Here is a 15412-nt window from a genome sequence, read left to right as displayed (position 1 = left end):
AAGCATTTCTTTCCTGAACTAACTGTATTGTCTCAGTCTGAAAGTTCAGGAAAGTTTTAGAGTAATGACTTGTTGTGGTAATCTGCTGAAAGGTGCCAATGAATTGCATTCAAGCACACAAACAATAGCAAAGCACTTTTTTCAGCAAAGACAGTATCTCTTTTGCTTTAGATTCTCATATATAAATGAATATGGTGACTTTGAAGGTTCTTTTTTGCTGGTTTGTGTTTTCTTGTTTCCTGACAGGATAAGGCTTACATTGCCTGTTTAGTCCTCTTGCTCCTGGTGGTTTTGTAATCACTACCTGAAGTCTAAGCAATAAATACACTGTAATGTGAACTTAAAACTTACCTGACATTTCTGAGATTGTTACAGTGGATATTATTAAGGAATTTTTATGATATCAGGTATTGTTAATTCTACTGTATGTTCGCCCTGTGTGCAGAAAGGAGTTTCAAAGTAGTGCAACCCAAAAGAGGTGTATTTGTAGAGAGAAACATTTTTCCTGAAAAGGAATGTCTGCACCGTGCATGTTTCAGGAAGACTCCAGCTGAGTCTGTTGAAACCTGGTGTTCATCTTCTGGTCTAGTTTCATCCATCACCCACTGGAGTTTTCATTTACTGGAAAGTCCTGTAAAAACAAAAATATGTTGTCACATTGTATATCAGAAAAACAAGAGTAAAGATTTTGGAAGTCCAGATACTTTTGGGGGGTTGCTTCCCTGTCCCCCTCCTTCCCCCCTTAAATCAGCTGTTTCTGAGTGAACTATTAGAATATACCAGCAGTTTTATCTTGCATGTTCAGTGGCTTCTAAGTATCCTGTTTGCCAAAATTAATAGCAATGAATTTACTTTTTTAAAACCATCCTGAAAATATATAACATTCATATTTTGGCATCTACTGATAGTCCAGATCAAGTCTCATCATGTTTTCAAGCTTACTTTTTATGCCTAAACACAGAAAAGAACCAGGCCACTGAACTGACTTGAAAATTGATTCAGTGTTCATGGAGAAATGAAAGGATCCTGGTCTTGCACAATACCACATTTGCTTTTTCTCTCTATGACAATTTTGAATGAAAATCTAGGAAATGAACCTGGAGGGGCTGCTCAGCACAGGCAGGAATTGAATTAACAGAGTTGGTAGGTCGTTGTGGAGGGTACCATACACTCCACAGTTCAGGTTTGTAGGTACTTCTCCTAAGGGTACCCATGCTCATATGGAATCAATAAAAACTGTGGTCTGTGGAGTTTTGTCCAGACTTAAGTTTCATCATTTGTAGGTAGAAACACCAAAAGCAAGGGGAAAGATAATTGTCAAATTACTAAAATTTCATGTTACTGCTGTAGTTTCCTGGGAAGTTTTTGAGGAGTTGCATTGTACTGCAGTTTTTCCCAGGCTGTGAAAGAAACGGAAATGCAATATTTCTCCCATAAGTACTTGCCACCTTGATACTTTTTGCCTTTGACAGCTGTTTCCATTGTGTTGGTTTGCTTTCCTTTGGATGCATTTATAAGTTCCCATTTCATACAGTCTAAGCTCACTTGCAGTGATCCACTTTCCTTTTGCTTTGGTGGGGAGTGCTGATGTGTTGTCCTGCATGCCACAGCCAGCCCACTGTGCCTCAGAGCATCCCAAAGTTGGACACTGGTGGATGCCAGCACCTCTTTTGTAGCTGTTATTAAAGATGCTATCTTTAGCTGCAACACTGAAGTTATGCAACTTAATGTTCCCTGTGTATTAAAGTATTAATGAAAACACAGGGTAAAAAACAATGAATGGGACTCGATATAAAAGGAAGCATTTAATTAAAATTCAAATCTTCAGTAATGAAATCTGCCTGGCTTTATGTGCATTTGTGTTCATGCTGAGCATCGCCCTCTGTTTCCTTTTGTTAACTCTGATTCAGACTTCTGGCTGCTGTCTTACCACATGGGGGGATCCACAACTCTATGCACTCCTTCCTGCCAGCAGTACAGCAGACTCTGCTAACAGGCAATGTTTCTCTGCTTTTTCCTCAGTAGCACTTACTGCACATTAAATACTAACATACTGATCAACTGGCACTTTGCCTTCAAATATCTCATAAGGACTGAAGCCAGCATGAGAGTCCAAATGCAGAAGTACTTTTCTGTATGATTTTACTGTCTTTTGCCATTAATGATAGCGTATAAATCTCCAAGAGCTGCAATTCAGAGTTCCAACTTGGTGAATTTGGTGTGTCTGTTTGCTTTCAAAACCATTTTTCATTGTTTTAGCTATTAACTTTTCTACTTTTTGTAATGCTCTTCGTAGAATTTTAATATATTTGAAGTCTTCAGATGATTTCCTAAATTATAAGATGTCACTGTAAATCATAAAGACATCTGTCTTGAGATTTTTGAAATTCTGAACAATAAAATAATGGAGTGTGTGATATTTTGCCTTTGTGTAGTGGGAAAGCAGAATGATTCATTTCTTAGAATATGCCTGAAATAGAACAAATGTTTGCCTGTTCCATTTGGGATCTAACTGAAAGCAGTTAATTGAATTAGATGAGGACTATATTTCTCTATGACCTCTGTGTAAGGCTGTCTGCCATTTTCCCCTGAGGTGATTCCCTGCATTGTTTTCTAAAATCAGCAAAAGTAATTTGGAAAGTATATGATATTTGGCATAAATGTAATTTTGAAATGGTTTATCCATGTCTACCATGGCAATATCTTGTCAATTTACATCTTGGATGCTTCAGGATGTGAAAAACAAGATAGCATTACCACAAGGATGATACAGTCACACACTGGGGAATGCAGGGTGTAATTGATGGAACATCTACTATCTAACTGAGGTATGTCCTGCTGTATAGCAGTCTGAAGAGCTGAACAAAGACAGTGGAGCTCTGTGGCCTGTAGATTCTGCCAAGACAATAAAATTGTATACAATAAGGGAACAATAGAACAGATTAAAAGTGTGTGTAATAGCTCAGCAACATTTCTCAACTGTGTGGCCTTGCTGTAGTGTGTGGTACCAGCAAATGCTGTTCTTAACTCTGCTGTTATTTAGAATGAGCCACTCAGCCATATGAAGTGCCTGCATCTTGACCCCTCTGACTGATGTTTCAGGCTTGACCTCATGTGTAATGGGGGAATATAATTTTCCAGAATATTAAAGAAGCAACTTAGCTGTTTGAGTGTGATAATGATACTGTATATTCTCTGATATTAAAATGTCATTTTTTTCAACCACTTTAAGAGCATAATGGGGATTTTTTTCATGGAAATAGGGTCCTTTCAAAAAATGTTGATGGTAGTGGTACAGTTATAACACCCTAGAATTTGCATGCTAAGCAGAAGGACGGGGCTAAAATTGTTGTGTGTATGCAGCACCTTTAGCAGAACAATAACATAGGGCATATGCAGATTTAGAACTACTGCAGAAAAATTCATATCAAGGGCATGGAAATCTTTATTTCTTTGCACATTTTTCCTCTTAAAAGTTTATGACTCCTTCAGAGCAAAAGGATGATTATAAGCAAACATACAAGTATGTTCAGCATTCAAGTCTTTCCTGTACTACAGGAAAACTGATGCCAGCTTCGTTGGCAAGACTCTGGAGCAGTTGCTTCCCCTCTTTTAACAGCACAGGTTGCAACAAATGAGGTTCCTTCAGATTTGGCTTCCTGAGGGAGCTTCCATCTTGGGAACTATGGGAAAAGTGTAAATTTTTCACAGGACAAACCAGCATAGTTTGCTATTTGAGAGAAACACTTTTTAAAATCAATTGCAATCTAGCTTCATTTGCCATCCTAGCTTTAACCTTTCATTGAAAACTGGCTAAATGTTTGCTTCTGTCCTTGCTTGTGAATTATATGACAGAGGCATTTCTGTGTTGGCTCTTGTATTCTTCCTTGAGAAAGAACACTCTTCTGCTCGTGAAATAAGTTTGGTGAGTAGTTAAGGAAAACACTGGAGTTCTGGTGAAGTGTCTTCTCACCTTTTCTCTTTCTTTGTTTGGTCCTTCTATCTCTTCTTTTCAGTTATCTCTTTATGATGTAATTTGGACAGCCAAGACACGCAGCCTCTTAATCTGGTTCTTTTTCTCCATTATAATCTGTTCTGCAGGAAGGCCAATGCAACCAGCAGCTCCTTACAAACTAAACATCAGAATCTTTGTTTGGAGTGTAGAGAGAAAAATCGTTCTGTACAGAATGTGGACAAATCCCTGGATATAAAGATGCACACCCTTCTTTGCCTTTTAAAAACTAGTTTGTGATATCTGAAGGACACTTCTTGGATGAGCTGTGTCTAAAACCCCTTGGTTTGTGTCTGCAAATTTGGAAATATACCGTGTTAGTCATGCTGAAAATAGTCTGTAATCCAGCATGATTCAAATAACCCCAAAACAAAATGTAAAATGTACTACTACTACTACTAGAAAATATCTGAAAATATTTAATATTTACAAGTGAAAGGAAATAATCTCCATGGTCTGTAGAAATTAATCTATTCTTCCAGGAGGTAAATTCCTAGTTACAGTTAGTAGACATCTTGTCCTGGAGCATAATATGTGGAAGACATTGAGAGGGATTGCTCTTCCTACACAGTCAGTCAAATTAATAATTAGGTCCCTTCTCCTTATCTATTTTCAATTTTCAGTCAACCTAAGGGATACTCTGAGCTGCGTGCCTGAGGCATCAGAGATCCTTCAGGATTTAATTAGGTTTCCCAGTGCTGCAGCATGTTCTCTGAGGCCTGTCAGTTACCCTTTCTCACAGGAGTTAAAATTACTCTTTATGTGACTTACCAGATTTGGTCATTTAATTGATTCTCAATTCATCATCTAATCCATTTACAATTTCCTTTCCACACATGGAGATAACTGTTATAGGCTGACAGCTATGTTGCCCAGTAAGATTCCAAGCCGCACTTAAACCCCAAATCTTAAATGAGTGAAATAAATTCAGACACTCTGAGTGGTTTCCATAATTTTTTGCAATGGTTTTCAGTAACTTTCGGCCAATGGTTTTTACAGAAGTCTTTTATATTTTTTTTGGATCCTGTTTCATAAGCATGCCTTTCTTTCTATTAAGAATTGGGAGTTTCTTAATTACAGTAACAAATGACAATAAATATATTTATTTTAAAGTCTTTCTATGCAGTCATAAGTTTATTGCCAAATGCCTAAATATTTAATTGCTTTTGCAATGTAACATATTGCTTGATTCAAGCATGTGACATGTATTTGCTATCAGCACCTTTTAAATATGTGATCCAGTTGGTGCAGCAGTCCTTGGTTTTCTCCTATTGCAATGGATTAGAAGCAGGGTGGTCTTTTATTTGCTGACATGTATTGCTGAGTGTCTTAGGGAATGACACTTCTCCAGAGATGGTAATTATTAACCTTCAATAGATACAAAGATCCTAATTTGATGATGCTACATTGAATCATCAAATGGTTTGGTTTCGAAAAGACCTTTAAGCTCATTGAATCCAGCTGTTAGCTCAACACTGACAAATTCACCATTAAACCATGTCCCAAGTGCCACATGTGCATGTCTTTTAGATCCCTCCAGTCATGGGGACTCCACCACTGCCCTGAGCAGCGTATTCCAGTGTCTGAACAACCTTTCAGTGAAGAATCTTTTTCCTAATACCCAACCTAAATCTCCCCTGGTGCAACTTGAGGCCATTTCCTCTTGTCCTGTCCTATCACTTGTTACCTGGGAGCAGAACCCCACTCCCACCTGGCTGAAACCTCCTGTCAGGGACTTGTAGACAGTGATCAGGTCTCCCCTGGGCCTCTTTTTCTCCAGCTCCCTCAGCTGCTCCTCATCAGCCTTGTGCTCCAGATCCTTCCCCAGCTCCATTGCCCTTCTCTGGAGACAATCCTGCACCTCAGTGTCCTTGGAGTGAGTAGCCCAAGACATCGAATTCAAGGTGTAGCCTCATGATTGCCATTTACAGGGGGACAGCCACTCCTTGGTCCTGCTGGCCACTCTATTCCTTATTCAGGCCAGGTGCCATTCAGCTGCTGTCTGGCAGCACCCCCAGGTCCTTTTTGGATAGGCAGAGAAAACACAATCAATCAAAGCCATGATTTTTTAGAGAGAATCTGTTTTAAAACAACTTAAAGGTTACAGTAATGGAGACAGTACCTTTTGTTAACATTTTAGAAGTGTGGTCTAATTTCACTGCTGCTGTTTTCTCCATCTTATATTTAACTCTGTTGTCTTGGTTCTGTTTGTCAGTGCTAAAACAAAGCCACCTTTCTTTGTTGCTTTGACTGTCGGTGCTCTCTGCTGGTGTCATCAGCCAGGTGGTACTAATAATGTTGTACTAAATTACATAGGCTCGTAACATGAACTTAATGCTGCTTTCTGACACCTTTAATCTGTTAATGTTCTTACAGCAGAATGTGGTACGAGATTTAGTAAAATCTTTAGCAGATCTGCGTGTTTGATGAGAGGCAATTTCCCATTGCTGGAAATTCTGCATTACTCTGCTGGGTAGTAGGAACGCAAGTTTTCTGAACTAAAGCATTCTGTATATACCATTCACTCTTTAATTAATTTTTTGAGTAATTCTTTTTCATTCATTCAATTTAACTGCTATTCTTCAGTACTCTTAACTTTTCCAAATTTAAATTTATGTTAAAATTTCTGTATGCCTCTTACAATGTCTACCAAAATCTAAAACATGGTATTGTTTCAAATTTAAAAAGAAATCACTGGCAATATGAGAACAAGCATAATAATAAAAGGCAGTTCTTAAACTGTTTTAATGTCTAAAAGAAAGGAATTTTGAAATATTTTCTTTAAAATCTTTTCATTAACCCTTCAGTTTCTTCCATAGTGACATCATGGAGGAAGTATTTATGAACCAGCTGTTTAAACTAAATTAGTTTATCCCAGTGGTAATAAAGTAGAAAAAACACAGGTGTTTTACTGAGGTGTTTTAATGGTTGTTTCCTCTCACTAAAGGAGATCTTGAAATAGAAGTATGTATAATGTGATCTCAGTTACATAGACTTGGGTAGAGGTCTGAACTAACTCATACAAATACATGTGACTACTAAGCAAAAAGCCATTTGATTTTAAAGTGCTTTTATTTCTTCAGACTTTAAGGTGGTAAGGTTTGCTAATGGGCAGAGTTTAAAGCAGAGCAGGACAGCACCATATGAATAGATGATGTTGAATGTGTGGTCATAAGTGTATAGCCAAGGATTATAAATAGATCTTTGCTCTGCAGCCTCTTTCTGAGGCTCAGAGAAGGCTGAGAGAATATTAGAGATGTGGATACTGAACTGATTGGCATCTGCTTGTCTGCAGTAGGCTTTCAGTCTGACTGAGCAAGGGTTAGTGCCGCAAGGTAGGAAACAGAACTGGAAATTATGGAAGTGAGGAGCCCTAGGCGTGCTGGCTGTGACTTCCAGCCTCTTGGAGCCTTGTGGAAGTGTGGACATCTTTTGAAGCATTCCATATGGCACTGCTGGACTCGGTCACTGCATGGAATTATTGCCTGCATTACATGAGTGGTCTTGTTGGATGATCACAACAGTAATTTCTGACTATTTATAGCTCTACTCCTTCTGTTCCGTTTTAATGGCTATTTATTTTAGTTAACACCAATGTTGACCTGGTTTTAACACCTTCAGAAAGGAAAGGAAAGCATTTTTTCAGGGAATAAGGTTTTCTTTAACTTTTTATGGCTGCATGGAGACTTTTAGGGAGGTCTCTTCAGAAATAATACTTCTCATTTGTAAATGATCAATTTTTTTGGTCAAACCAGGTAACAGTTCAATGAGGTCTAAAATATAATATGGTAACACATGGGTTGACTTAAATTTGATAATGCATACCTTTGTTTGTTTCTTTTTTGCTTAATTAGGTGCACTAACACTTTCTTGTTAGTGGCATGCATGTATTAAAAATTATATCCTAATATCTGTATAAATTTCATGCAAGCAAAGTCTTTAAACAAGGTATTATAATTCTGGCTGATGCTTAAGTTAGTTGTAATTAAAATTAAGCACCTGGTTTGAAGCACTGTTCCAACTGACAACCATCTTATATTTGAATGCCAAAAATGTCTGGTGTGTCTCAGTAAATTTGAATTACAAGTTCAGTAGGTAGTGGGGAAAAGGGATCACTGCTGATCCTAAATTACAGGAAGAGTTCTGCTTTTGAATAACAACTCAATCCTGACTAAGCAATAATTAGTTTCTCTGTGACTACAGCTTCATGGGATTAGAAGATTTATATAACCTCCTGAATCCTATTTTTGTTTTCCTTATGTTACAGGCTTTCAAAGCAAGCTCTCATTTTTGTTGTTTTGTTCATCATACTTTATTAGTCAAATGAAGTATTAGGTGGAAACTTAGTTTGTAAATACTGCTCTTTTGTTGGGGAGGAAAAGGGGAACACAGAAATACATTTTATATATTTGAAGGAATGAAAATAGTAGAATTGGTAGATATTAAAATAGATTTTAAATCTATTACTGTGGTAGCTGTTGGTTACCACATATTACAGCTTTTAACAAAATTAGCCAAAAGGCAGGGCAGTGGGCCACTAAGGTTTGTATTTAGATTATTTAATGTCAGGAGGGTTTTGTTTGCTGTTGGAAACTTGTTCATTAGCTGAGGTCTAGTTGTTCTTCAAAAAAATGTGATGATCATTTATTCTGTTTATTTCGCTTTCTTTTTCCACCATTTTTGAGGCACATTCAAAGGAAGATTGAAATTATCTTCACGCTGAAAGAGTGGAGCTTGTTGGGATGTCTTATTTTAAATAGTCGTGCCATACTTTGGCTCACCAGTCTCTCTCTAAGAAGCAGACTTGTAAAATCATGTGTTTTATGTGGGATGGTGCAAGAGAGTTAATGGGAAGCAAGTCTGAGTAATGCCTTTTTATAAGAATTTAAATGGATTAAAATTGCCTTGTTCTGATTCAGAAACTTGCAGCACAAGCATCATCATTTCCCTCTTCCTCTGTTCCCTGGGTGACACTGGTGGCTGTAAGATCTTGGTTGATTAGGGATCTCAGATATATTTTGGTGCATTGCTTTGAACTGAGCTGGCATGAAGTGTCTGGACTGGAACAGACCTGTAATCAAAATTTTCAGGAAATTTTCTGATTTCCAGATCTTAAATGATACCACCTGTTAAGGCATGATATCCACAATGTCTGATGGTAATTAGTGTGTTCCTTACAAATTCATTCTTTTCAAGTATTGACTAGAACTTTCTGGTTGGTTTATTTTATCTTTCATTTTATATATCCCTTTAAAGTCACAGTTATTTAAAGATAAAATGCACCAGTAATCTTTCTGAATTATCTATAGTTTATCTAGGAAAAAAAATCCTGCCTATCTTCCTCCCATTTCACCCTGTAGTGTCTCCCTACTCTTTTTCATATTAGGCAACAAAAGAAAAAAGCACTGGGTGCTGCATTTTGCAAAGCACTGTTTTGGTGCCATCTCTGCTTATTAATAAAAATTTATGTTGCTTATCAATAAAAATTTATCCTCAGGTGGTTGCCAGTTCCCTTCTTTCCTGAGAAAGATTCTCTGGGGAAAGTAAAACTCTTTAGTGGATTGAAGAGCATGCAATATGAAGTAGTTGTGTGAGCAGTTGACTTTTAAGTGGAGCTACAAAAGTTGCTTTTGAAGCTGAATAGTTCAGCACCTTCACACAGCAAGATCATGGACTTCACAGCTGTGCTGTGATGATGGTTGCAATCATTCTTAATTGGATTTCGGAAAATATCAAATAAAATGCTAGAAAACCTCAACCAAGGTCTGGCAAAAATGGGGAGGAGAATATTTTTTCTATGAAGATCTTTCAGAAAAGGAAAAAAAATCAAATGTCTTCTTAATATATGATTTTTCATTCCAGCTGCATATATGTAAAAAGAGGTGAAATTTCACCATTAGGTGACAAAAAGCATTTGCTGTCATGGATTGCAAAGTATACTTCTAATGTTACTTAAAAAGTAAATGTTTTCTCAATTTACAGTAAGCCTTGACTATGAAGAACAGGAAAGAAAAAGTTCGGGTTTTTTTAGTAAGGGATGAAAATTTTAGATTTATAACTTCACGCAAGATTGCCAGGGCCTGAGGCAAACAAAACAGAGCATGTATCTACTTTACAGCTGCAAAAATAATTACGATGACTATCTGTGGAGTAATCTCTAATGGATTATATTTTGTTAGCATTTCATTATGTGATGTTAGAGCCAAAATAATTCATGGTAAATGGGGAAAAAAATACTTGTTTTGAAGTATCTGTGGCCTGGACCTTTGATGTCCTTCTAGGCATTCTATTAAAGACTGGTTAATTTGGGAAAGGTCTTGGTTTGCAGGCAAGGTACTATGCTTGTCAAGCTATTATAAGACTAAGGAGTGTAGAAATTACAGAAGTAATTTGGTTTTATTATGTAAGTACTGGACTTCTTTGTTGCTTCAAAGGTGCTAAAGCCATCTGAGGTGCTATCTGATAGTCCTTTCTCTCAGATTTATGAGGTCTTTCAGACTTGAAAAGCACTTATGCTTTATTAAGATCACTTGATTTAATTTTTTTTAAACTTCAGGCTGCTTCTTTTTATATGTCTCTTACATTTATCCAAGTGATACAATCTTCAGCAGTAATGAGATGCTTCTTACTCATGGTCAAAACACCCCTTTTTTGTGTTGCAATAGAACTGTGGCATAGCAAATAAACTCTTGTGCACTTTCATGTGTTGTTGGCACTGGGAACTGGATCTCTGGGAGGGAGGGGTTAGTAACTTAGGGCACCTTCTGTGTCTTCTTTAATGTTCTTTAATTTGAATAAGTAGGAAAAAAAATAATACAATCAGTGGCTCCAAGCCAGATTATGTCTCTAAGGTATTAAATAGAAAAAAAATTCTTGGACTTCAATAGAAGCAGTGTCCAACTATCCATTTGCACTGCTTGATTTATAGCGATCCATGTGTCTGGATGGCTTGAGGGTTTCTTGGGAACACAAGAAATTGTCTTTGGCTGTTAACACCAAATTCAGTATAAGCGGAACAAGGATATATAACATTTTCAGTGTATGTGAATAGTGTTTTAACACTTCCATAACCAAAACTGAATTTGAAGTGCAATTTTGGTGCATCAATATATAAGGGAATACAGTAAGGAAGATGTAAGAGAATGCAAGTTGAACTTAATAAAGTTTTGTTGAAGGCAGAAGGGAGTTTAAAGGATTGATCTTTTTTAAAAGCATGATGTTATAACTGAAAATATTTTCATTTTTCCCAAGTTTGTAGAAGGAAAATATGCATGAGTCTTGGCTTTTTGGAAGAGAAATACTTTGATCTTAGGTGCAGCATGCTTTTTCAGGCTTTTGTAGAGTAAGAAATAGGTACATTTTATTTGTTGGGTTGGTTTTTGGGTTGTTTTTTTTAAATAAACTCTGTAGACTAGGTCTGTTGAAGAGACCTAATCTGTCCAAGAGAACATGGTCATGCAAAAGCATCTTACTGTTGTAGACTTGATGATTTCCAGGGGCTCCTTCGAATCAAAGTTATTCTGTTCTCTTATTTTGTATTGTTAATGTGATAGAGACATTTTATCCTTGACTATACACTTTCAGAGCATCAGTATATCCTATTTCCAGGGCATCCAGAAATCTCAGTAATTGAGCTGAAACATTAGAAATGTGAGTGCTTCAGTGTGAAAAGGGTTTAGTAAATTCAAATGTTTGGTGAGATCTGTATTATATTTAGGTATTTTTCACACACAGATATTCTTTGTTATTTCTGGAATTTATGTCCTTTATCTAGAATAGTGGCAACATATTCTTTATTTATTGTTTTTGATTCCTGCCTACACTTTTGTATCAATGTGGAACTTTCCCAATTGTGTATTACATTATAATAAAAACAGGCATGAGGAAGGTCTGTACCTCTGTCCCAAAACAGGTGACCTATTTGCCCTCAGACCACTTTAGAAGGTCTTACCAGCATGAAAGACCTTACAGAGAGGGATGGCTTGGTGGTAGCACTGTACCTGCCAATCTGTAAGAACAACCACATTCCTAAACAGCTGACATAAATCTCACCTCCCCTTGAAGCAGCATTAACAACTAAACCCCTGTTCACTAGTGAATGTCCATGTATCTGGGGTCCATGGCTTGGAGGATATATATTTTTTTTGCTGCAGCTTCTTGGCATTATTTATTGTTGACACAAGATTGTTGCAGGTAGCGAGAGTGACATACAGCTGTGTAAAAATCCTGAGAGTCCTTTGGGGGTAGTGTGCTTTTCCATTACCCTATCCTTTGTTCAGTGTGGATGGAGGAACAGCAGTGGAGAGAACAAGAATGTTATGTTTGTTATCATTAGAGTTATTTATTTTTAGATAAAACCTAATGCCACTTACTTGGCAAGGCTTAGAAATGCCATTATTCTGTTAAACCGTGTCCCTGTGTAGTGGTCTGTTGAGCACAGGATGATGTCTATACTTTCCCAGAAAGGAAAATAATCACACAGCTATTGATAAAATCCATAGTGGATGACTGGAGGAAACTAGAGTTTCCTAGGCCTGGGCTTGGCCAAATGATGAGAAAGAGCAAATTCTAGTAATGAAGCTGCAATAAAAATGTTTCTTTGCCTGAAAAGGTGGTAAAATTGACTTCTAAATAAAGGATGTGGTCCTGGTTTAGGCTAAGTAACAACTACCAGAGATCAGGAAAGGTTTTTAATATTTTTTCTTTAAAAAGACACAAGCCAAATTGCAGAGATGAGTTTGGCTAAGGCTGGGCAAATGTTTAGTGATTTGTAATGTCATCAAAGAACTGGGAAGTTTATTTAGTTCATTGATTTTCGCCCTAAATTCAGGGATGGGTACAATTTGTATGGCCAGTGGCCAACCTTTAACCATAAACTTCTGAGTTACTGGCAGGCTGACCTTGTGTCTCAGGAAAAAAGGACAGAAAGCAACCTCTGCAGTGCTTCCCCCAAGTCACATTCTACCTGAGCAGAAGATACTGTGCCATCTTCAACTGAGACATGAATCATGGAATGCTTTGTGTTGGAAAGGACCTTAAAGACCATCTCATTCCAACCCCCTGCCATGGGCAGGGACATCTTCCATAGACCAGGTTGTTCAGAGCCCCATCCAGCCTGGCCTTGAACACTTCCAGGGATGGAGCAGCCACAGCCTCTCCAGCCAGTCCATGCCAGGGCCTTGCCACCCACACAGTAAAGAATTTCTTCCTAATATCTAATCTAAACCCACCCTCTTTCAGTTCAAAGCCATTACCTCTAGTTCTCTCACAACATGCTCTTGTAAAAAGTCCCATTCCAGCTCTGTTGATTAACTGATCTGTTTGTTAATGTAAAATACAGTGACAACAGGCACCATTAAAGACCAATAAAAAACACTTTGCTGCACTATTAGTATATTATTGAGTAATTTTTTTGCTTCACTGCCTTTATTCTTTCAGTTCTACGGGATGACTTCAGACAAAATCCCTCAGATGTCATGGTAGCTGTGGGGGAACCTGCAGTGATGGAATGCCAGCCCCCGAGAGGTCACCCAGAGCCAACTATATCATGGAAGAAAGATGGGACCCCTCTAGATGACAAAGACGAGAGAATTACAGTAAGTATAAAAAGGTTTTCCAAACAACACAAGAATCAACTAATCAAAAATTTCTCGTCTCTTGAGCCTGTGGGCATCTCTGGCTGTGCTGTCCTTTCTAGGATGTGTCCTCTCCTTGCCTCACAGGCAAGGGCTAGTTTGCATTTAGCTTGGAATGTAACCTCTCATCTCCTAGTACTTCATTGCAGGGTATGTATTTGTTTGTTAAAGAGGCCTATGCAAAACCTATGTTCTTCTCTTCCTCACAAGAATTAGAAGCTTGTGGAAATGAAATTCATTATACTCATCACTGTCCTATAATTTTCATACTTTTTATCCACCTACAAATTTTTGCAACCTGTAATATCTGCCATTGGTTGGAAAGAGAAACTACAAGTAGTCTCGGTGAGATCTTTTGTAATTCTGCTGAAAATAACACACGAAGGAAAGTTGTGCATTGTATTAGAAAGGATAAAAAGGGTTTGGGGATATAGACACATTTCTTTACAGAGATAATGGCTTATCCCGCCATCTTAAATAAATCTGTTTTTTCATTAGAGGTGTTGTCATACTCATTTGTTTCTGTAGCTTCCTGAATACAGTGCATGACTATTCCAGAGTATGGATAAAGCAGCTTCTCAAATCATAAAACTATCCTTTTGAAACAGTAAGCTGGTGAGCCTAAATGTCTTGCAGAAATGGCAGTGAAAAATGGGGTTCAAAAATCATTTATTTGCTGCCAGCGTGGTGAGAGGAGAAACATCCTTCCACATGAGAGAACCTGTATCATCTGAAAGCACATACTGTCCTGTTGGTACTGGAAAGATTTCTAGTGTAAAGCAGGATTAGAGGCACATACCATTTACATGCCTCAATCACATACCGAAATGAGGGAAAGTACTCTGAGACCCCAGCAACCTAAGTATAAAATTACCATTTTGGTTTGAGATTGAAATTGCCTGTTATTCCATTTATTTTTTACAAACAAGACAAAGCCCAGGCATTCTGCAGTTGTAGCGTATGCATACATTTAAATTTTTAAGTACCCTACCCAACCTATTCTGATTGCTGGCTATTAACTCTATTCCTCTAATCATACTTGCTAAGAACTTGCAATTTCCTTTTCAAATCTCCTTCCAACCGTGACAAGGCAATTGACCTGAGATAAAGAGAAGATTCCAGTGCTACCTATGTTAGGTTTTTTTCCTCCAGGAAGCACTTTCTAAACTTGCATTTTTTATTGCTATAGTTTATTTTCTCGAAGGATTTTCAGGTGTTGCCTATTAAGTACATTTCTTTTGCTATACATGAAAACTGTTCCAGCTGCCAGAACAAAGATATACCCAGAACAAGAGTAGCTATCACTGACTGGCAGTGTGACTTGGAGTCGTTAAAGCTTTTCTTAGGATGAAATAAAGCCTCTCAGTTTGGTTTTATTTTCTGGTGTTTATATCAAATGCTCACCCACACAGTATCCTTTCACCTTGTCATCTGGCAGAGTTGTTGTGTGTTATCAATGTCTCCTCCCAGAAACAAATAAATGAAAGTGAATTTTGATGTAGGTGTAGATTCACACTTGTTTCAGGTACTCAAATGGGGGTTTGTCTCCAGAGGTGTAAATTAACAGAGCTGCCACAGCCCAGCTTAGCCGTGTCATATGTGCCTGGCATTGTCCTCAGCAGCACTATTGATATCGTGGGGGCTTCCTGACACAGGCCAGAGAGCCTGAAGCAGCATTGTCATGCAGATTTGCATCCTCTTACAGCTGTAGCAGGATCTTGCCAAGTGGATAAATATGCATTCAGATGTACCTCTTTACAGCTTT

At 37.7% G+C, this 15412-nt stretch overlaps 1 protein-coding gene across 3 annotated transcripts in view; it reads left to right on the top strand.

The window, feature by feature from the left end:
• Positions 1-15412, top strand: part of ROBO1 (roundabout guidance receptor 1) — a 292886-nt gene that overhangs the window by 167178 nt on the left and 110296 nt on the right. For all 3 annotated transcript variants that reach the window (XM_053969867.1, XM_053969868.1, XM_053969866.1), the window contains exon 3: positions 13451-13608. In XM_053969867.1, the coding sequence (XP_053825842.1) occupies positions 13451-13608 (158 nt within the window). The remainder of the gene's footprint in view (positions 1-13450; positions 13609-15412) is intronic.

This window comes from Vidua macroura, chromosome 2 (assembly GCF_024509145.1).
Source record: "Vidua macroura isolate BioBank_ID:100142 chromosome 2, ASM2450914v1, whole genome shotgun sequence".
Lineage (NCBI taxonomy): Eukaryota > Metazoa > Chordata > Aves > Passeriformes > Viduidae > Vidua > Vidua macroura.
This window is presented reverse-complemented; position numbering and strand designations above follow the sequence as displayed.